The 21141-nt window shown below is 39.9% G+C and overlaps 1 protein-coding gene across 1 annotated transcript; it reads left to right on the forward strand.

Moving 5' to 3' along the window:
- Nucleotides 1–922: 922 nt before the first annotated feature.
- LOC308085888 (prolactin-releasing peptide receptor) lies at nucleotides 923–10278 on the forward strand (the record flags this gene model as incomplete). Its single annotated transcript, XM_080429203.1, has 3 exons — nucleotides 923–1437; nucleotides 5440–5840; nucleotides 9916–10278. Exons 1-3 carry the CDS (start codon nucleotides 984–986, stop codon nucleotides 10276–10278), a joined length of 1218 nt encoding a protein of 405 aa, XP_080285329.1. The 5' UTR covers nucleotides 923–983.
- Between the last annotated feature and the right edge of the window lie 10863 nt (nucleotides 10279–21141).

A 21141-nucleotide genomic window follows, 5' to 3' on the forward strand; every position in this document is an offset into this window, starting at 1 on the left:
TAATGGATGCAGAATAAAGAATTATTTCTTTGGTGTAATCAACACTCTTTTGTCAAGCTACCCATGCTACATGGTGGAAAAAACTGCCGAACTACTTGAAAGCTAGGGCACGGTCACACCGAACTTTAATTCTACCTATGAGGGTGGATTCTGACAATGCTTTTCAATGGGAACGGCATGGTTTGATGGTCCTGCGCATCTTTCTTTGTGTCTTGCGTTTATGCGTTCTATACGCGATGTCTATTTGAAGCAGATAAATGCTCGAGACAGATGGTGCTTTTCGCTCCCTGTCCAATCGGGTGAGTGGAAGGCGGACGGTCCCAAGACTCAGAAAGCAACATGGTGCTAGCCATAGGCAATTTTTAGGGGGGGGCATGGAGGCTGGACTTTTTATTTATTTATTTATTTAATATATATATATATTTTATATTTAGAAAAAATATATATGTCTCATATATAGCTTATATTATGTCCACATATATGCCATATATATGTACATATATGTAGAGACATGTATGCAGGCGGCCAATTCCGAATATGTCACATATATATGTGCATACTGTACCAAGTCAAAGAGAGCACTGCCTGGGACCTTGACTGAATTTGTACTGTTTATACTACTATGTCTAGTCTTAAAGCGAGTTGTTTCTTAAAACATCTAACATTAAAACATTGTTTCTTCAGGAACAAAATGTTCTAGTTTAACTCTGAGAGTGTACTCTCAAGACTTAGACCGTTAAGGGTTCCTAACTATCAGTCATTTAGCTGGGAAACTCCTCCAACCCCACTACACAAATATTGTACGTTTTACTCCACTACAATTATTTTACTTACTAGTTACTTTGCCGATTTAGATTATTAAAATTACAAAACATACATTAACCACTTAAGCACCCTGTATATGCTTTCAGCTATTCGAAAACAGCCAATCTACAAGCACACAACGCAACAGAACTTGGTGTGTCTGGTGTGTCTGCAGGACCATGGATCTCTTCATGAAAGAGGAGCTGAGCAGGACAACGAACAGCAGCCATGAAGTCAGACTAGAAGACAGCGGAGGTGGAGGACTCAACGGCAGCGACCCCCTGGACATGTTCTCTGGCATGGAGCTTCTTCGTCGTTTCAAGCCACTCTTCCTTCCCCTCTATTGCCTCCTGGTGTCAGTGGCCGGTGTTGGCAACTCCTTCCTGCTCGCATGCATCCTGGCCGACAAGAAGCTCCACAACGCCACCAACTTTTTCATCGGTAACCTTGCGGCCGGCGATCTGCTGATGTGTCTGAGCTGTGTGCCGCTGACGGCGTCCTACGCCTTCGACAGGAGCGGCTGGGCCTTTGGAAGGCCACTTTGCCACCTGGTCCCACTGCTGCAGGGTGCCACGGTCTTTGCATCGGTGCTGTCCCTTACCGCTATCGCCGTGGACCGCTACATAGTTGTGGGTAGGAGAAGTTATACTTTTTAATCTGTCTTCAAATAATTGGTCCTCACTAATCCTCATCATAATATGGTACCATTTTTGTCTACTTGGTCTGTGGGTCAGAGGAGGGCTGTGTGGACAGTTCAGAAACCCGCCTACCAGTGACATGGGTAATCAAAGCTAATAGAAACAGCAGGCTTTCTATTCCTGGAAAGTTAACATGCTATAATAGAAGCCATTGTTCTTGCATTAATACAATGAAATAAAACATCTGAAATCTTGTTTGAAAAGACCAAACCTGCATACCAATGACGTCACTGATTTAAGCATTTAGCTATTATCCAGAGCGACTTACAGGTGAAAATAGCATAAAGTCTAGACAACAAACAGGGTATATAGTCACGTAAGTGGAGCGCAAAGAAAAACTATAATTTCAGTGTTTCGCCAGCGTATTACATTACACAGGTACATCCCATGAGCCAGGGGGACAGGAACATTGCAGTTGGCTAGCAGTGTAGCCTACTGTAGATCACATGAGCTGGGTGAACAACTTTCCAGTTCCAGTCCATAGCCTCCAATAGCCTGATAGGATGATTGCTCTGTGATTATTATTTCACAAAAATGACATCGTTATCATTGACCAATTAGAAAAATCTTGCTCTGCTGGCAGCGTGCACAAGAAATGACATTGATCGTCCTGGTAGTTTGTGAGATTGGCTGTGGACAGGCAGGCAGACAGATATGGAGTTACATTTGTGTCTTTATTAACCAAACAAAAGAAAAACATTTGAGAGAGAAAAAATATAAACAGAGCAAAGAATAGTTTTGAATGAAAACAAATTAAAACCGCAAGCGAAAAATAATAATTTGTAAGCAAAGGAAATTATATAAACAGAACAAAAAAATATTTTTAATTAAAACAAATTAAAAACGCAATCAAAAAAATATATTTGCAAGCAAAAAAATATAAGATTTGAAAGAAAATAAAAAATTATTGAGAACAAAACTTTTAAAATTCAAGAGTAAAGAAATAAGGAAAAACTGTTTAAACTACATAAAACAAAATACTTAGTAAAATGTTTGGGAAATAAAATGTTTTTAATGTTTTTTTCCTCATTTGCGAATGAAAGTTGTTTTTTCTGATTGCAAAATGCCTTCTCTCTCAAAACCTATGTCTTTGGTCTCGATTTTTTTTTCTCTCTCTTGGATTTGTTTGTGTGAGGGGTTAAAGTTCAGAAGGCGGGTCCTACGCTGATAGATGTAAGACACCTCTCCATTGGTCACTTGGAATCTGAGTGACAACTCCCCCTTCCTTATGTAGCTTGTTGAATGCAGGGATGGAGGTGTGTTACGGCCAGCATGGTTTTTTGATTGATTGAATTATTAGCAGTTTGCAAAAAAAACCTAAAAAACATGAAAGTATAGTGCAAGGTCAGCTAAGAGTATTTAAAACCCAAGAAAGATGACTTGTTTCCATTGGGGTCCTTTGTACTCAATTCATAGAGACATTTAATGACAGACAGATATACACTACTATGCAAAACATCATAAAAAACAAAAAAAAGATGTACAGTAAACAGTTTGAGTAAACAGATTGATGGAATACTTTATTAACAGTAGGATACAGAGGTACAATTGTACAATGATTGTTATAAGGATAACACAAAAAGGCTCGTTTCCATTGTGGTCCTCTGGGACTGAGGTCAGAGCTCCATTCCAGCTCTGGACGCTACACTATTCGTTACAATATTGAGCATTTTAGGCTATTAGCAATTCAGATGATTCCCTAATGTTAGGTTTCTGTTCTACTTACAGTTTGTGATCTGTATTTAAAATTGTTGTATTGTTGTTACTGTTATAGTAGGCCAGTGGTTCCCAAACTTGGGATCGGGACCCTCAGAGGGGGTCCCCAGATTAGCTTAATGGGCAACATTGTTTTCTCTCTCAACAATAAACAAACCAACCTATACAGTATAAGTGTATACAGGGTAACACATTTCTAAAGTGACAATTTAATGACTTTTAAGACCTTTTTAAGGCATTGTGCGCTTGTAGTTCGGCTATTTTCACAATATTTATCTGTGGAACCGAGTCAAACTAAATCTAATGCCTACAATTTCAAGTGCTTGTCAGGGTGGGTGGTCCCCAGTTCAAGTATGATTATTTTGGGGGGTCCCCAGTTCAAATATGATTATTTTAGGGATTCACAGCCTGAAGCACACTATCAGACGAAACGTTTCCAAAGCAGTCTATCTGGAATGGGCCTGGCCAATGGGCCTGGCCAATAGGCCAGTCACTTCAGCCTTGCCTTAATTAGAATAACGAATATAACATAAAATAATGTAGCTTTATTTTATAATTTCAAAGGGTTCCGAGGCTGTGAATCCCTAAAATAATCATATTTGAACTGGGGACCCCCCAAAATAATCATACTTGAAGTGGGGACCACCCACCCTGACCCAGGCATTAGATTTAGTTTGACTCAGTTCCACAGATAAATATTGTGAAAATAGCCGAATTTCAAGCGCACAATGCCTTAAAAAGGTCTTAAAAGTCATTAAATTGTCACTTTAGAAATGTGTTACCCTGTATACACTTATACTGTATAGGTTGGTTTGTTTACTGTTGAGAGAGAAAACAATGTTGCCCATTAAGCTAATCTGGGGACCCCCTCTGAGGGTCCCGATCCCAAGTTTGGGAACCACTGGCCTACTATAACAGTAACAACAATACAACAATTTTAAATACAGATCACAAACTGTAAGTAGAACAGAAACCTAACATTAGGGAATCATCTGAATTGCTAATAGCCTAAAATGCTCAATATTGTAACGAATAGTATAGCGTCCAGAGCTGGAATGGAGCTCTGACCTCAGTCCCAGAGGACCACAATGGAAACAAGCCTTTTTGTGTTATCCTTATAACAATCATTGTACAATTGTACCTCTGTATCCTACTGTTAATAAAGTATTCCATCAATCTGTTTACTCAAACTGTTTACTGTACATATTTTTTTGGTTTTTGTTTTTATGATGTTTTGCATAGTAGTGTATATCTGTCGGTCATTAAATGTCTCTATGAATTGAGTACAAAGGACCCCAATGGAAACAAGTCATCTTTCTAAGGTTTTAAATACTCTTAGCTGACCTTGCATTATACTTTCATGTTTTTTTGTTTTTTTTGCAAACTGCTAATAATAATAATAATCAAAAAACCATGCTGGCCGTAACACACCTCCATCCCTGCATTCAACAAGCTACATAAGGAAGGGGGAGCTGTCACTCAGACTCCAAGTGACCAATGGAGAGGTGTCTTACATCTATCAGCGTAGGACCCGCCTTCTGAACTTTAACCCCTCACACAAACAAATCCAAGAGAGAGAAAAAACAAATTGAGACCAAAGACAGGTTTTGAGAGAGAAGGCATTTTGCAATCAGAAAAAACAACTTTCATTCGCAAATGAGGAAAAAAAACATTAAAAACATTTTATTTAGCACAACACATTTTATTACCCAAACATTTTACTAAGTATTTTGTTTTATGTAGTTTAAACCGTTTTTCCTTATTTTTTTACTCTTGAATTTTAAAAGTTTTGTTCTCAATTATTTTTTATTTTCTTTCAAATCTTATATTTTTTTGCTTGCAAATATATTTTTTTGATTGCGTTTTAATTTGTTTTAATTTAAAATATTTTTTGTTCTGTTTATATAATTTCCTTTGCTTACAAATTATTATTTTTTGCTTGCTGTTTTAATTCATTTTCTTTCAAAACTATTCTTTGCTCTGTTTATATTTTTTCTCTCTCAAATGTTTTTCTTTTGTTTGGTTAATAAAGACACAAATGTAACTCCATAGACAGACAGTACTGAATGAAATTATGTTTGCAATGATGCACCCATTCTTCCCGTCTTGAGGTTATGTTTTGTTACAGTGTTGTAACAGATGCAGTGTTTATTTTGTCTGCAATCTGTTTGGTTTGTGAATAATTGTATTTGTCTGCATCTTTCTTCTCTGGTTGTCTCAGCCCACCCGGTGCGGAGGAGGATCTCGGTATGGGGCTGTGGGGCAGTGGCTCTGGGTGTCTGGCTCTTGTCTTTGGTTCTGGCTGCCCCTCCTTCTCTGTTCATTAACTATGTGGATCTACGGTCTAGTGGCATAGACTTGATAGTGTGTGAGGAATTCTGGCCCAACAGAGGCCATCTGCGACTGCTCTACTCCTGTTTCATCCTCGTAGTCTCCTATATGATCCCATTGCTGTCGGTCAGCGTTTCCTACTGCGCCATCACCATCAGCCTTAAACGCCTTTCTCTGCCCGGAGAACCTTCGTCCCAAAGCCAGCGATGCTGGAGCAAAAAGAGAAAGAAGACCTTTTCCCTGCTAGTGACATCTGTGCTGGCCTTCGCCCTCTGTTGGCTGCCATTCCAAGTGAGTAAAACATTTTATGTTATCCCAAGAGATTAACACAATCTTTAAGCTATATACTGTACTCAACTTGGACGCCCTGTTTTATGCCGTTTACCTAAACTTTTCTTTGTTTGTTGACTTCATGACTTCAGGATTGACTCATTGATTGATTGATTGATGTGAAGCAAATAGAAGCAGAAGCTAACCAGCCAATATATTATTATTACTTTTTAAAGGAGTAATGAGTAACAACAAAGGTGCAATTTGGGGAAATGGCAAATGTGGTTGCACCGACGCGAGTCGTGGGTAGCGGCCGCCGGGACCTGAGGAATACGCTGGGAGGAATAGCGTTGGAGGCCATGCAACATGCGATTCAAATTTGGTGCTGATCGGATCCTGATCGCATCATATGTTCGTGATATGTGGCGTTTAGTTTTATAGAAATCGGCTCCTCCCACAAAGTTTGTCACGTCACTCCTGAGATCACCTGTATTTCATTTTGAGAGGATTGATCCTCCCAAAAATCATGTTTTTGCATCAACTGGTTACATGTTGTGTATGGGTGGAATTTTGGAAATGCTTTTGGCAACCCTCCCACTACTTTGGAAGCCTATTACGGATGAATGGTAGGGAGACTAGGGACTGTCAAAATTTCTCTTAAATATGTTTATCACATCGGTGCAGAGATCATGTGTTTTGTGACATTTGGACAAAATCTGCAGGAGGAGGAGCAAAAAGTGTGTTTTGAAGAAAATTCTAAATGGTGGAAAATCAATACAGACGCAAATGGACGTGGCCTATATGGGGAGTTGCGTCATGACCCAAGGGAATCCAGGGAAAAAAATATGTTTTAATTCTACGACCTACGGTTCAAGAGTTAAAGGCCGAAAAGTTAAGTGGGCTGTTATAGTACTATAAAAGTAAAGTGGGCTGTTATAGTACTATAACAGCCATGGTGGCACTATACACCATGACTGGTGTAATATTTCTTTCATATGTAGGCCTCTGGACTATGAACCTCCCCTTCAAGTGTTGTAACTGCAGCCCAGTTTCCGAGAGAAAAATACCATTCCCATTCAGGTCAATGAGAAATGTATTTATTAATACATCCTCCTATAATTCGACAAAGCTCTGTGTGTCCCTAAAAATCTCTTTGCCCAGTTCTCCTCAGTGGCTGGAGCAATTGATCTGCATTTGCACACAGCCATTACCATTAATTACCATGTGCACGGAACACTGAAGCCTGTTTTTCACTTTCCCCAAATGTCAGCTGTTTATTAGCGTTTTGGATGAAGAATGGGTGAAGGTTCACAATAATTCATAAATCCTTTACTAAATCCCTAACCTAATAGTACTAGTCAAAAATAAATAACAAAAAGACAATGACAGGACTTACTGTAGCCTACTTACCTACGAACGAAAAACACACAGGAGAAAACAAGGGGAAAAGCATGAATGAATTAACCAAACAAAATGACAATTCACCCCTTCAGCTCTGTGACGAGGTTTACAAAAGGTGAATTAAGCAAAAGACAAACTAGATATAACTGAGGATTAAACTTAACAAAATACAAGGCAACTAAATGCAAAAGGACTCAAGGCTAAATTGTTGTGGGGGAAAAGAGTACTAGATTCTCTGCTACTGTTGCCTAGGGCCATAAGGGCAAACTGGAGGTTTTATAGAGAAGGGCTAATGGCCACAGCCAATCAGTGGCCAGGCCATTAGCAGAGCCACAGGTGTCAGTCCATTCGGTAATCAGCACAAGCACACAACCGTTTTTTCGCACTGTTTAATTACAGCAGCTGTTTTTTCTTATTTATTTATTTTTACACATGCTTCTTTATTGAAAATAACCCATTAAGATGATCCATCTAGTTTTCAAGGGGGTTCACAGATAACAGAATACAGAATTCATACATTTATACAAAATAATGGACAAATCGAACAACATCAACCAAAGAAGGAAAACAAAACAAAACATACAACAATAACACTAACAACATGATCATAATGATCTGTTATAATGATGATTTGTCAAAACATGAACAAGTAGTCTCAAGGTGAGACTTGTGCCAGTTCGTGCCTGGATAAGACGGAAACGACAATACCGGCCACGGAAATCGAACCACTAGCGGATTTTAAATATAGACAGTGAAAATGTGTACAAGCTCAAAATGTGTTGCATTGTGAAATGATTGGGAACCCCTGCTATAAGGACTGTACAGTAGCCTTCATTTCGTATGGCCTAGTGGCAAAAAGAATGAAACCTTAACATCTCAGCAGCCTCAAAAGAGACTGACTGTTTTTGTATTGATTTTATAATTATAAGAATCAATAAAAACCCATCAAGTCTCTGCTGAGACTAGCACCTCAGCACCACACCACGGAGGGACATCGACAGGCAGAGCAGGGGAGCATCATGCCTTTTTTGGGAGTAAAATTACCAAGACAGAAAAGCAGACACTGACTGTCTCGGAGAGATTTTTGGGGGCTTTGTTGGGCTTTATTTATAGATCACAGACAGGAAACAGGGAGAGAGAGATGGGGAGAGACATGCAGCAAAGATCGTCGGGAACGGGACTCGAACCCGCGATGCACTGTCAGGCTACATGACAGTCCTAGGTGCCCGGACCGCTACGCCAGCGATCCGGGCCTGTCTCAGTTAATTGACATTTAAAATCCAAAATATTCTGTATCTTGGCTCCTGTGTTTTACTATGTATTTTTGGCGAAACATGCTATTTTCAACTGGGTATATAACAAGCGAACGGGAGGTTGCAATGACATTTCTTTTCACGGAAGCACAGTGAAACCCTCCATGATTAGCAACCATCAGGGGATCGATCATACTGGAGATAAATATTCTGTGGTTCTTGAATGATTGGTCAGAATGCTTAAAAATGCTGGCAGAAAACCTACGCTATAGAAAACCCCTGGCAGTGAATATTTAACAGGAAATAAAAACTTGAACATAACCTGGCTCTAGTTGGGCGACCTACTGCGTGAAGGGTCGTCGAGAGACAGAGTAGGGGAGCAGAGATGCACAGCACCAACAACAAAAACTATTACAACAAAAAACGACTATAACTCCAGGGAAGAAGTCAAGTTAGTGCAATGCTTTGATAGGAAATGAATGTGTCCAGATGGAGAGGGAGAGGAGGAGAGAGAAGCTCAATGAATCAGGGGACGTGTTACAGAACTTTTTCTTGGCTGATACGATCATCTTCGAAAAGAATATAATCATGGAAAATGAACTCTATGGTAATTCCACTAATGTCATCTTGCCCTGCACGGAATGGTGAAATCATATGCAATTGACCACTGCAATGATTGCAAATTCTTGCACCATCTGTGTGTACACGAATTATTAGGGCCCTAATAAACCGTGGAGATGCAATGAGGTGGAGGAGATTAGGATTCGATCATCATCATAATAGCAATGTTTTTATGGAAATATGAGATGAGAAACAAATAGGTCGAGATCTAGACCAGCTTGACTAATTTAAATTTGTTGCTTTACTACAGTGCAATTTAGTAGCCCGTAAAGTAACAATACACCCTATGACCCATGCCAAACCCAAACAGAAATCAGAAAGAGCTGGGGAGTTCAATACATGAGTAAATGTAATTAGGGCTGCAACTATCGATTTTCTTAGTGATTATTCTATCAATGGCTTTTTCGATTAAAGTAAGTGTGTGTGTGTGTGTGTGTGTGTGTGTGTGTGTGTGTGTGTGTGTGTGTGTGTGTGTGTGTGTAAATATATATATATATATATATATATATATATATATATATATCCATGAAACACAAAAATATTCGAAAAGAGTTTTATAATCAACTAAATTAGTCTGATTAACCACTTGCCATATTGTATTTTATACTTTGTTGTACAACGGTGTAATACATATAATGCCGATCTACAAGCTCATAACGTGTCGCATAGTGATTCAAGCATGAGCTTGTAGATCGACTATGTTTGTCGATCCACTATACTAAAAAGGATTATTTGTCATAATCAGTTAAATAGATAACTTCAAATAACCGTCGCACACCTATATGCAATGAAGTATGAAGTATTCCTTTGCCTTCATGTAGGTGCTGAACCTGATGCTGGACGTGGACCCAGACTTCAACATTTTAGGGAAGTACTACATCAACGTGTTACAGGTGTGCTGCCACCTAGTGGCCATGAGCTCCGCCTGTTACAACCCTTTCATCTACGCCTCGCTGCACAGCAAAGTCCGTGCTCACCTGAGGAGGTACCTCTGTTCCTGTCGCAGTCGTCTGGCCATGGCCGGTGGAGCGGGAGACATCCAGGGGGGGACCCCGCTCTCGCACTTCACCTCTCGCAATACCACACCCACCACCTACCTTAGCCTGCTGTCTAGGGGTTCAGCCAAGAAGACCCCTGACCTGACCCTTGATCCACCAGCAGGTGGAGCACAAACCAGTGTGTAACAGATTCCTATGATGCATTGCAGGAACAGCCAGCATTAGTTTAGAGACGATTACGTTTAGGCATTAGTTTGTAGAGGGTTAAGTTCCAGCATTAGATTAGTAATGGTTACGTTTAGGCACTGGTTTAGAGATGGTAAAGTTTAGGCACTAGTTTAGACATTGTAAGTTTAGGCATGGGTTTGGTGAGGTTAAGGGTAAGGCCTGGGATGGGATTGGTAACTGAGGTTGTGCTTTATTCGTTTCCACTCACCGGAGTCGCCACACAATATGCTGGGTATTCTCCTGCTAACCTATCAGTTATTTCATTTTTTTCAATTATAGATTTTTTTCAATTATTTTTTTACACCTTTTTCTCACCAATGTAGTCGTTATGCCAATTGATTCCTCCCCACACACATTTCTGTGTGTCGTCACTGCTGTCGCATCCTACTGACTCACCTACCAGTGAGGAGACCCCACCGAGAGGACGTAGAGCCTTCGTCCCACTCCTCCCACCCAACACTCCCTGCTGACAGGTGCCGCCCCAGCCCGTAGAAGTACGTGCAGTGACAATTATCACCCTCCCCCGAAAGGGGCCAATTGTGTTAGTTTTAGACGCTCGACAAAGCCGTATGCCCCGCGGTGGATTTGAACTCACGACCTCCGCGGTGGTGGGCAGGTTCTAATGTCAACCCAAACCAATGCCTGCATTCCCACAACACAGATCTAACTGTTTGAGAGGTGCAGGGAGAATCCTGAACAATATCAGTCATTTCAGATCTCTCCATCTTCTTCCTCAAGAGCTCAAGTTGGACCACAAGAAATTAATTGTCCAGAGGCAGAGCTATGGCTGTCACGATTAGGACATTTTACTTGACTCAAATAATTGCGATTAACGATTAAAATGCGTTTCTGTCGTTGAACATGGAACATTATGAATAAAAGTTACATTTCTGTTTGGCTTTTAGGCTTTGTTAACAAAAGCTGCACATGGCAGATATGAAAAATAACTTACTGTACATCATTTAATAACTTAAAAAAACATGAATAGTGGAAATAGCCGATCTACAAGCTCAAAACGTGATCGGCTATATCCACTATTTTTTTTTTATGTTTGAAAATATATATGAAAACTTTTCAACATGGAAATGATTGACGATTATGAAGATTATGCAAAAAAGAATTGTGATTATCTATACTTGCAATAAGACGATTATGTAATAATTGTGACAGGCCTAGCTATAGTGAGACAATTATGGAGTGTCAAGTGAAGCTGTGGGGAAAATGAAAGGCAGATGCAAACCTATAGTGTGGTTCAGTGTTATGGACATGAAGTCATCCTTCGGTAGTCTTGGATATTTACCGAGATGCCTGTGTGGACACTGAACAGATTGTGCATCTTAAGCAGAGCCAAGTGCAAACATTGTTATTATCTGCAGCTCTTATAAACCCTAACACTTGGTGGTAGGAACTGAACTGAGGCTAGACCTATAGGGCTGGCTTGAAGCTTAAGCTGAAATCTTCTCATTGCACTTACAGTAGATGGACAGTATTAGACATCAACAGTCGCGTGTAATCATCGCTTTTCTCTGCTACCTTGCCACTCCAGATTTTCTGAGTTACCTTCTCACCTCTGAGTAGTCTTTTCCATACTATGGCACTCTTGCAAATGATGTTGCTTATGTTTAATATTGAAGACATTTTGCAGACATCATCACAATCATCATCACTGTACAGTAGATCCTACGGTTTAAAATTATCATATCATCCACACAATAGTGCATGCACTATGTGTGTGTGTTCATAGTTCTAGGGGTGAGCAAACTTACAAGTTAAACTGCTATTGGAAAAAGTAAAATACTGATAACCATTACCACATTATAATGTACACCAGACAAAGGCAAATCTGTTCTAAACTAGAAAAAGTGCTCCTCGGAGCACAGGTCTCCGCCAGGTCAGATAGGTTATTGTGGCCTCCTGGTGGCTCTATAATAGGCCAATGTGAAAAGGGTGCCATTTCTTCTTAGGCCTTTCAATCGGGCACTGCATTCATGACTTGAGGCATTTTGTTCCAAAAATTTGTTTTGCTAAATTAGACCTGCTGGTGGCGCTATAACAGGCCAATGTGAAAAGGGTGGCATTTCTTCCTCGGCCTAGTGGGAAGGTGTGCGCAAAATTTCACGGCAATCGCACGCTGCGTTGATGATTTGAGGCATTTTGAACTAATCCTGCAAACTTTGGAAGCCAATCTTAGCCAATCAGGATAGAATATAGAAAATCGGACAGATCCGTGTTGATCACATAACTATACGGTCTGCCACCTCGGGGCGACTGATTGCCGCAACTGATTGCCTCGTCACTCAAGGGTCCTTCTGGCCCATCCACACAGTCACAACTTTTTTCTGGTCTGGCCCCACAGTGGTGGAATGAACTCCCCACTGATGTCAGGACAGCAAAGTCACTGCCCATCTTTAGCCGCAGGCTGAAAACCCACCTCTTCAGGAAACACAACCCATCCTCTCTGCCTGGCCTACTTGTTGTTAACTAGTTGTACGAACGCTTGTTTTATTGTTGTATTGTTTTATTGGATCTTGTTTAGTCGATACACTTATTTGTTTTAGCTCCTGCTCATTTGATTTTGCTATTTTTGTCTCATCTGTTTAAGGAAATAGGTAGCTGATATAATGCACTTTTACCTTAGCGCTAGTATACTCTTGGTTGCTTGTTTTTGCAGAAAATGCACTTAAGACTTCTGGTGATTAGTAGTTTTCGTTCCCTACCTATGTTGAATGCACTTATTGTAAGTTGCTTTGGATAAAAGCGTCTGCTAAATGACTATAATGTAATGTAATGTATAGAGATACTGTGTACCGATTTGTGTGAGGTTTGGACAAAATCTGTAGGAGTGATATCCAACAATGTGTTTTGCACAAATTGGCCTCCTGGTGGCGCTATAACAAGCCAATCTGAACATTTCGGGGCAGAGGTTCGGCTTTGGCATCCAGGCAGTGTGTGTGCACAGTTTTGCAGCGGCCGGGCTAACGGTGCCGGAGATTAGCTGTTCACAGACAAACACACGGACGGACGGATGGACTGACGGACAGACGGACAGGGGGTAAAACATACTCTCTCGCTATGCCTTTCGGCCTGGCGGAGACAATTAGATTTGAACGACAGGAATTCAATGTGTTTTTCAGAGGGAACCTAGTATCATTGTAGGTATTAGTACATTTATAAAATGGTTACCAAAATTAAAAAAGATGCATTATTTTTATTGCCATTTCCATTTTACAGGTACATCATGCATTAGGAAATTAGGATTTTAGGAAATTGTGAATTGCTTTTCCTTCAGACGAGAGGCTACAGCGGGTGTGAGGGAAAAGGATCGAAAGTAGCACAGCGTTAAGGAGAATTCCTTCTAACGCTATGGACCAGAGCTAGTCTATCAGCAAACACACACTTTCACAGTGAAAGTTAGCCAAAGGACACGGTTTACACTCAAATGTCACAAACAAGCTACAGGCAAAACAACTCGCATAGCTGTTGGCAACCTTTAGCACCACATAATCTCTATCTGTTGCTGGGAGCGGTCACATTGCCTTTTTTAATCTCTAAGTGAACCTTGAGAAGGGGCTTCAAACTATTAGATTTTAATTGTATTGCCAATGCCATGTTCTGTGGAAGAAACGTAAATGTAATGTTTGCAGTTTGTGCTCAGTTGACGCTTGGCGCTGCTACACCAATCATAGCTCAGCTCACGCAGCTACATGCATACATCCATCCACAAGGTCGAGCTTCGTTGGCAACGTTATCAACGTTAGTAGCTTACACATAGAGCACATTTGCATATTAGCACATCATTGGTGATGTTTTCATTTTGACTATGCATGGCACCTCATGGTACTATAGCACCACAAAGACATTAAAACAAGACTTTAGACGTCTCAAAACAAACTGGTCAGGTTACTACTTGGCCTCACACCTAGAACTCACCTAACCCCTGCTCATTATGCTAGGGTGGGATAGCTCTTACAGCAACTTGCAATGGGCCTGGTCTTCAAGATACTCAAGACTACAGAGAAACCCATGTACCTGTCAAACCGCTTCAATATCGTAAAAGACACACATGTACAACACCAGAAGGAGCTCCACTGATCGTGTTCAACCCAGATTCGGCACAAACATGAGGTTAAATTTGTTCTACTGATATGCCACCAAAATGTGGAATGCCCTACCAACAGACATAAAAAATATACGACTCCTCACCTTCCTTCAAAATCGCCATAAAAGAGCACCTGTCTGCAATTTGTAACCGGTCCTTGTAAAGTCTTTACCAGGCTAGTAAAGTCTAAGCCTAACACCAGAAATGACAGCCCCCACCCAACTGTTTACTGCACATATACGTTTTATTGCTACTAGTGTTGATGATGTCTTGTATATTATTGTATGTATTTAAATGTCTCGATGAATTAAATACCCATACCTGTTTCTATGCTTGTGGCTGCTTGAGGAAGAACCGCAAGTAGGACTTCCTTATTCATGATACATAGATGACAAGTTATGTTATACTCTTGAAGGGTTATGTGTGCGTGCGTGCGGTTACGGCTAAGGCTCCAAAAATTAGGCTAAGTCCAATAATGCAGTTTTTGCTGTTAAACAGCAGTGAGTCAGAAACCACAGAAAACCTTCTCAGCCAGCTGCAAATTACTGGTGCTATAGTTCCTGCTCCATATTGCTTCTTTGTGAAGCAATACAATCTTTTGTGAAGACTGCTATTACTGCAAATATTAAAAGATACTGTATAATCATTACAAAGTGTATCAAATACTTGCTGAAATGTTCACAGGCATAGCCTACCTGCAAAATGCATAAATACTTACAAAACATAAACAAATTGGGTATGAAATAAAAAAGTGATACAGACTGTTCATAATTAAAAGCAGAGGAGAATCACGGATTTGCCACTCCTACCTGTCCAGCAGATGTCACTCTCCCCTCATGATCCGCCCCTTCATCTGTCATGTGTTACATCTGTCCATTGTGTTCACCTGTGTCCTGTTAGTCCCTGTGTGCACAGATATCTTATTATACAATTGGGAATAAGGCGCATGCGCGAGGTGTGCCTCGGTAGGTTACAGTTAGGTTACAGTTAGGTCAAAGTTGCATCGGCAGAACTGCCCATGCGCCTGCCTGGATGCGCGCGCACGAGCAACCGCCGCTGTTGAAATCTCCCCACAACAACAACACACGCGACCACTTCGCTTCAACCCGTGCAGTTGCTTTCACTTTAGTCATGTCTCTATCACACCACACTCACGGTAATATGTCCGTCATTCACGTGCCATGTACATCCCAAAGACAACCAACACCACGCAGCCGCTTTTGTACCGCCGCTATTGAAATCTCCCCACAACAACAACACACGCGACCACTTCGCTTCAACCCGCGCCGTTGCTTTCACTTTAGTCATGTCTCTATCACACCACACTCACGGTAATATGTCCGTCATTCACGTGCCATGTACATCCCAAAGACAACCAACACCACGCAGCCGCTTTTGTAATCTCCCCACAACAACAACACACGACTCGGCATCTGGGTTGCCACGTTGGGAAAAGACAAGCAGACAGGTCAGTGTTGCCAGATGTGCGCCAGAAACAAGCAACCACCTTCATGAAAAAAAAAACCCAGCCGAAGGGGTCCGCGATGTTTCACGGGGGTCCCAACACTCCCAGGGGGTCTGGAGACCCCCAGGGGGTCCCCCATGTTTTTATTTTATTTTTATTAAATCTTTTTTTTTAACTTTTTTTTGGGAAATTTGTATCCCACAATTTTGGTACCCCATAATAAGCGCGCCCTCGCTAGAGCCCCTCTAGTACAATACATTTCATGACCATACAGTAATCATGACCATAAAACATTTGATTCTGTGTCAAAAAATATTTGAAAACAGAAAATATTTATAAATATTTATATATTTATAAAATGTAATATTCAATTATTTTTTTTACACAGAATCAATGCTGGTTCCAGGCTTAAAATAATTTATATAAATATTTTTGGAAATCTCTATGGGAAAAACCTGTCGAATCATTCCAAGATAGTCTTAAAACTATCAGTCAACAGACAATGCTGAGACAAATCATCTTAATATGCTGAGCTAGCTTTTGTAACCCCACAATGCAATCCAAAGGCAGGACCCCAAATGTAATCATCTTTATTGGTGCAAAATCAGGAATATAAAAACAGTTCACTTTAATTTCAAATACATTTGAGATACTGTGGGTGAGCAATGGGGTGACTGCTCATAAGTCCGACATCCCACTACTCCGACTACGTGTCGGAACAATGACATGTAACCGAGCAATGGCATAGCATTTAACCTTTCCCTAATGGGGAGATGGTGCGGGACAAATTAAAAACAAAAGAAAATTCCTGTACTTAAAATCAAGCAGCCAAACCTTGGCCGCTAACTCCCTAAACCAACAAACAAATGAAAGGAACAGACTAGTAGCCTACACACGTGACAACAACAAACATTTTCAATACAATATACACAAAACCAACATACAGCTAAAAGCAATTATACACCAACCACAGGCTTACCATTCATCAAGTTGGATCTCAAAACCTCTCTCACAACACACCAACAAGTATGGTATGGTGTTGTGAGGACCCAAAGATTGGCGACCTGCTACCTGCATGTTCAAAAAGTCCTTAAATAACTGTTGCACTCATGGTGTGACATTGACCTCTACTTCCCTCTAGGGGCTACACTTTGAAAGATCAAGTTGCATTGTAGGCGTTCTCAAATAAAATAACAGTATTATGCCACACAGTGTACAGATCTTTATAAAGATAGTAAGCACCTTATCGGTCTTTCTCAATGGGTGCCATGCATACACCGGAGCGGCAACACATCACCGTCAAAGCTGCATCCCCATAAATCACGTCCTCTTCCCGCTCTGTTTCTCCTTACCTCACGCTCCCATAATCTCTCTCATTCGATGATGGTGAGGGTTTCTTTTTCATTAAGAATCACCTCTAAAAGTAAAGCCTAATTTATGCTCCGTCGCACAATGTTGTCGCGCTTCAAAAATATGCGACACGTTGTGAGCTTGTACAGTAACTTAGGTCTGCTATTATCGACGTGCAACACCGCCATGCGACGAAGTATAAATCGGGCTTAAACTTCATAGAAGAGTAATGGAGTCAAAAGTGAATGTGAAAGTCATAATTTAAAAAAACATAGGCTACTCAAGAAAAGTAGCCTACACTTGTTAGCCTACTGTCCACTGCCTGAAAATACCCACTCAACAATAAGTACTAATATTTTTAGACAAACCTCTTTGAACAAATGGTACATTTTTGGTGTGTATCTAGCTTAGAATTGCTGTTGGTTTTCCACATAATATTTAAATAGCCTATACTTTGATCATTCTTCTGCTGCATGAATGTATATTCTGTAAATCCCATTTGAAAATTAATTTATATATTTATATTCTGTATGTTCTACCATCTTAATATGCTGAGTTAGCTTTGTATATTATATAGCTTTTGTATATTAGAGGATTTAGATACCGGTAGCTACAGTTCCTCTAAACCTGTGACCTTGTCAATTTAAAGACAATCAAAGGCAAGACACACAAAACAGAGAGACAAGACATAAAAAACGGAAAGCAAAAAAAAGATAAGACATTCAACATATCAATATCCAAGAAAAATAAGGAAAAAGCATGTAAATAATCATTATTATTAGAAATCTGGTTCGTTATCTAGGTATTTATAAATAGGCCCATATAGTGGGATTTCTTTTCTGTTGCAAGTTCTTTGTAATGGCTTTTTTACTAGCTGCCAGTAAGATCTTAAAGGTTTCATGACATTCAGTTTTACAACACATTAAAAGTCTTGGTCATGGTCCTTCAAACGTGTATAAAAAGTTTTAACTGAACACTCCAGTTAGACATTGCAGGTGTTTTTCTCTCACATTTCTAAAGCCTTTTCAACTGCAAAAGAAAAAATAAATCTTTGCCTGCAGGTGTTCAAAGTTCAGTTTTTTTGGGTGTAATTGAGGTCATAAAACCCCCCAAAAAACATTAAAAAAAAAAGAAAAAGTGAAAATGAATGTCATAGAACCTTTAAGCAAATAGGAATCATCTTGACTTAAGATACATGACTTAAGATACATGGATGTAAATTTAGTAGGCTACTGATACTAAAACCCAGAATTATTGTAATGATTGTTGTTACATCTTTTTAGCTAGGTTGAATTACAGAGCAGGACCAAAATACATGTGCATGATCAACCCCACATTCCCTCCAGCAGCTCAGCTGGTTGCCAGTTTGTTTGGACTTCTGTTTTGGGGTTATACAACAAGGTCCAATTCTAAATTCTAAATTGTATATTATGGTAATCTATGGTCATTCTCTACACACCAATGTCTGTGTATATTGATGCTATTTATACACCTATCAGGTTATTTAAAACTTCTACACTTGAAGTTGAAACACTTTACACTTTATTACTTGTGCTTGGTGCAATTGTATTATAACCTTACTCATTATTTTTATTATACTGTACAGTGTACATGTATATGTTGGACATTGTTAACACTGTCATGGCAGAGTCTGTCACACCAACATTTCACAACGCGCTGTGAGGAATAAAACCTCCCTCATGATGAAGCTAGAAAGATGACAGAATGCATGATGCATATCTTGTCCGCCAAGACTGCAACTGTCAAGATAAGCAATTTCCTCCTTAGATGAGACTTGATTGTGACCGTTGACTTTTTCAACCGAGTCTCTCCAGACTCAGTTGGCGCACACAATTTTCAAATGCTTCCACTTCGGAAGCGCTGAAAAAATCAAAGAAAATAGACGTCCCCTTCCCCAAACTTCTGTTTAGCCTTTCGTTGCTGTCAGGCAGAAACCTTGTATCTCCATATTTCAACCATATAATGGGTATTTATTTCGTAATGTAATGCCCTACTTCTTCATACAAGAGTGTCTCTCAAAATGAGTGAAAATAGCTGATCTGCTACTTTTTTGTGCTATTTCCTAAAAAGCCACGGTTTTGGAGGTGCAAGGTCACCCGACAGTGACGCTTTGCAGTCGTGTAAATAAGTCCTACTGACTGCAAATCAAATTAGTTGAAGCCCATCTAGCTTGATGCTTAGCAGAAATCAGGGAATACATTTTTTTTTTAAATATATTTTAAAATACCGTACATTTTCTTGAACGGAATTGACAAACAGATGACAGCTTCCTGTCACAACTCTTGTGAGGTGCAGTTACAGACTCTTTGTACTGTAGCATTCAAAATTGTGAAAGAACTGTCTGGTTCGAGAGACTATTTTCAACCCAAAAGTTAATCAACTGTTCCACCAAGTTTCCATTCTAGATTGTGACCTGATTGTGACCTTTATCATGTTATGACATAATTTGAGGGCACAGTGAGACTTCACAGATGGCGAATGATTGCATCACTTACTCTAATTTTGCATGAGGAATCCAACCCATCAAAGCTAATTTTTCTATCTCCTCATTCCTGAGATATTACTGATGATGTGTCATTTTGACCTTGACCGTTGACCCTTTCAATCCAAAATGTTATCATCTCTTCAGGGCGGCCTACTTATCATTCCAATGAAGTTTCATGAAACTGCATGAAACAGCAGCCATCTGTTCAGGTTGTTTTGCTATCAGACAAATGGAATGGGGAGAAAACATAAACTGTTCTGTTGGTATAAGAAATTGCATCTCATCATGAGCATCCTGGCCCTCTACCAACAACATAGTAATACAGGTGTGACTGATGTGATCTACAAGTTCACAATGCGTTGCAGTTGAGTGATTGCAGCTATTTTCGGTGCGCAATACTATGCGAAACCAAGTATAAATCAACCATACGTCTACACACTTTTCCTCTGTCACAGCTTTACATACATTAAGTTAATTTGGTGCAGTGAAGAGGCTCAAAATGTCTATTTGTTTTCAACACAAATATGGGATTTCACACACGTGTATTTCCTTGAATGCTAGATTTTGACACATCAAGAACATTAAGTCCTCAATAGAGGTGATTAAACCGGACCACAAGCAGCTTGAGATAAATCAACTCACAAGAACCATTGCGTCATATCATTCTCAACATACAAATAGTATCAACAGTCATCATTTGATGCCAGGATTAATGTGGTTAACATACATTGGTGAACACTTGGGATATTATCAAACAGACAACGGCACAGCAAATTTTCCCAAAATGAAATGCATGTATTTATTTCAGTCTGACCAGAAACAGGGATAAAACATATCCCCACTGGCCATAAAAATCAATGACCAGAGGGGGATATCAAAATCAGAGGCATGGACCAATCAAGTCCTGAAAGGTTTCTCAGAAATATAGTAAATAAACACTGAGGTTGTTACTGTGCATACTGGCACTGGTGACATTTCAGTGAGGGGAAGACTCTTAAGTGACTAATTTCAGTCAAAGTAATTTAATGCATACATGATTATACAAGTGTGAACAAACAGACAGATGTTAATGTTGGCACAGTCTGTGGAGCGTGTCACACCAACATTTCACTGCTTATACCCGATATACTCAAGAGTGTATATTAGCATGCTTGATGCACCAAGTGCCTTTGTTGCTGTCTAAAAACAGAGTGTTGTAGTGAAGTGCTCCTCATAAAGATGTTATTAGAAACAACCTTTGGCTTAATAAATCAGTTTCAGCCTGCTGACGCGCATTGTTTGCATAATAGAAGATATATTATGCACACATGCACTTCTGTTTACGAGTGTAGGTAATATACAGCTACCTAGCTGTTTGGGGACTTGTTTGGTGTTTGTTTGCCAATAGCTTGTCATTTTTAT

Source organism: Gymnoscopelus braueri, assembly GCF_963280865.1.
Source record: "Gymnoscopelus braueri genome assembly, chromosome: 5".
NCBI classification, from domain to species: domain Eukaryota; kingdom Metazoa; phylum Chordata; class Actinopteri; order Myctophiformes; family Myctophidae; genus Gymnoscopelus; species Gymnoscopelus braueri.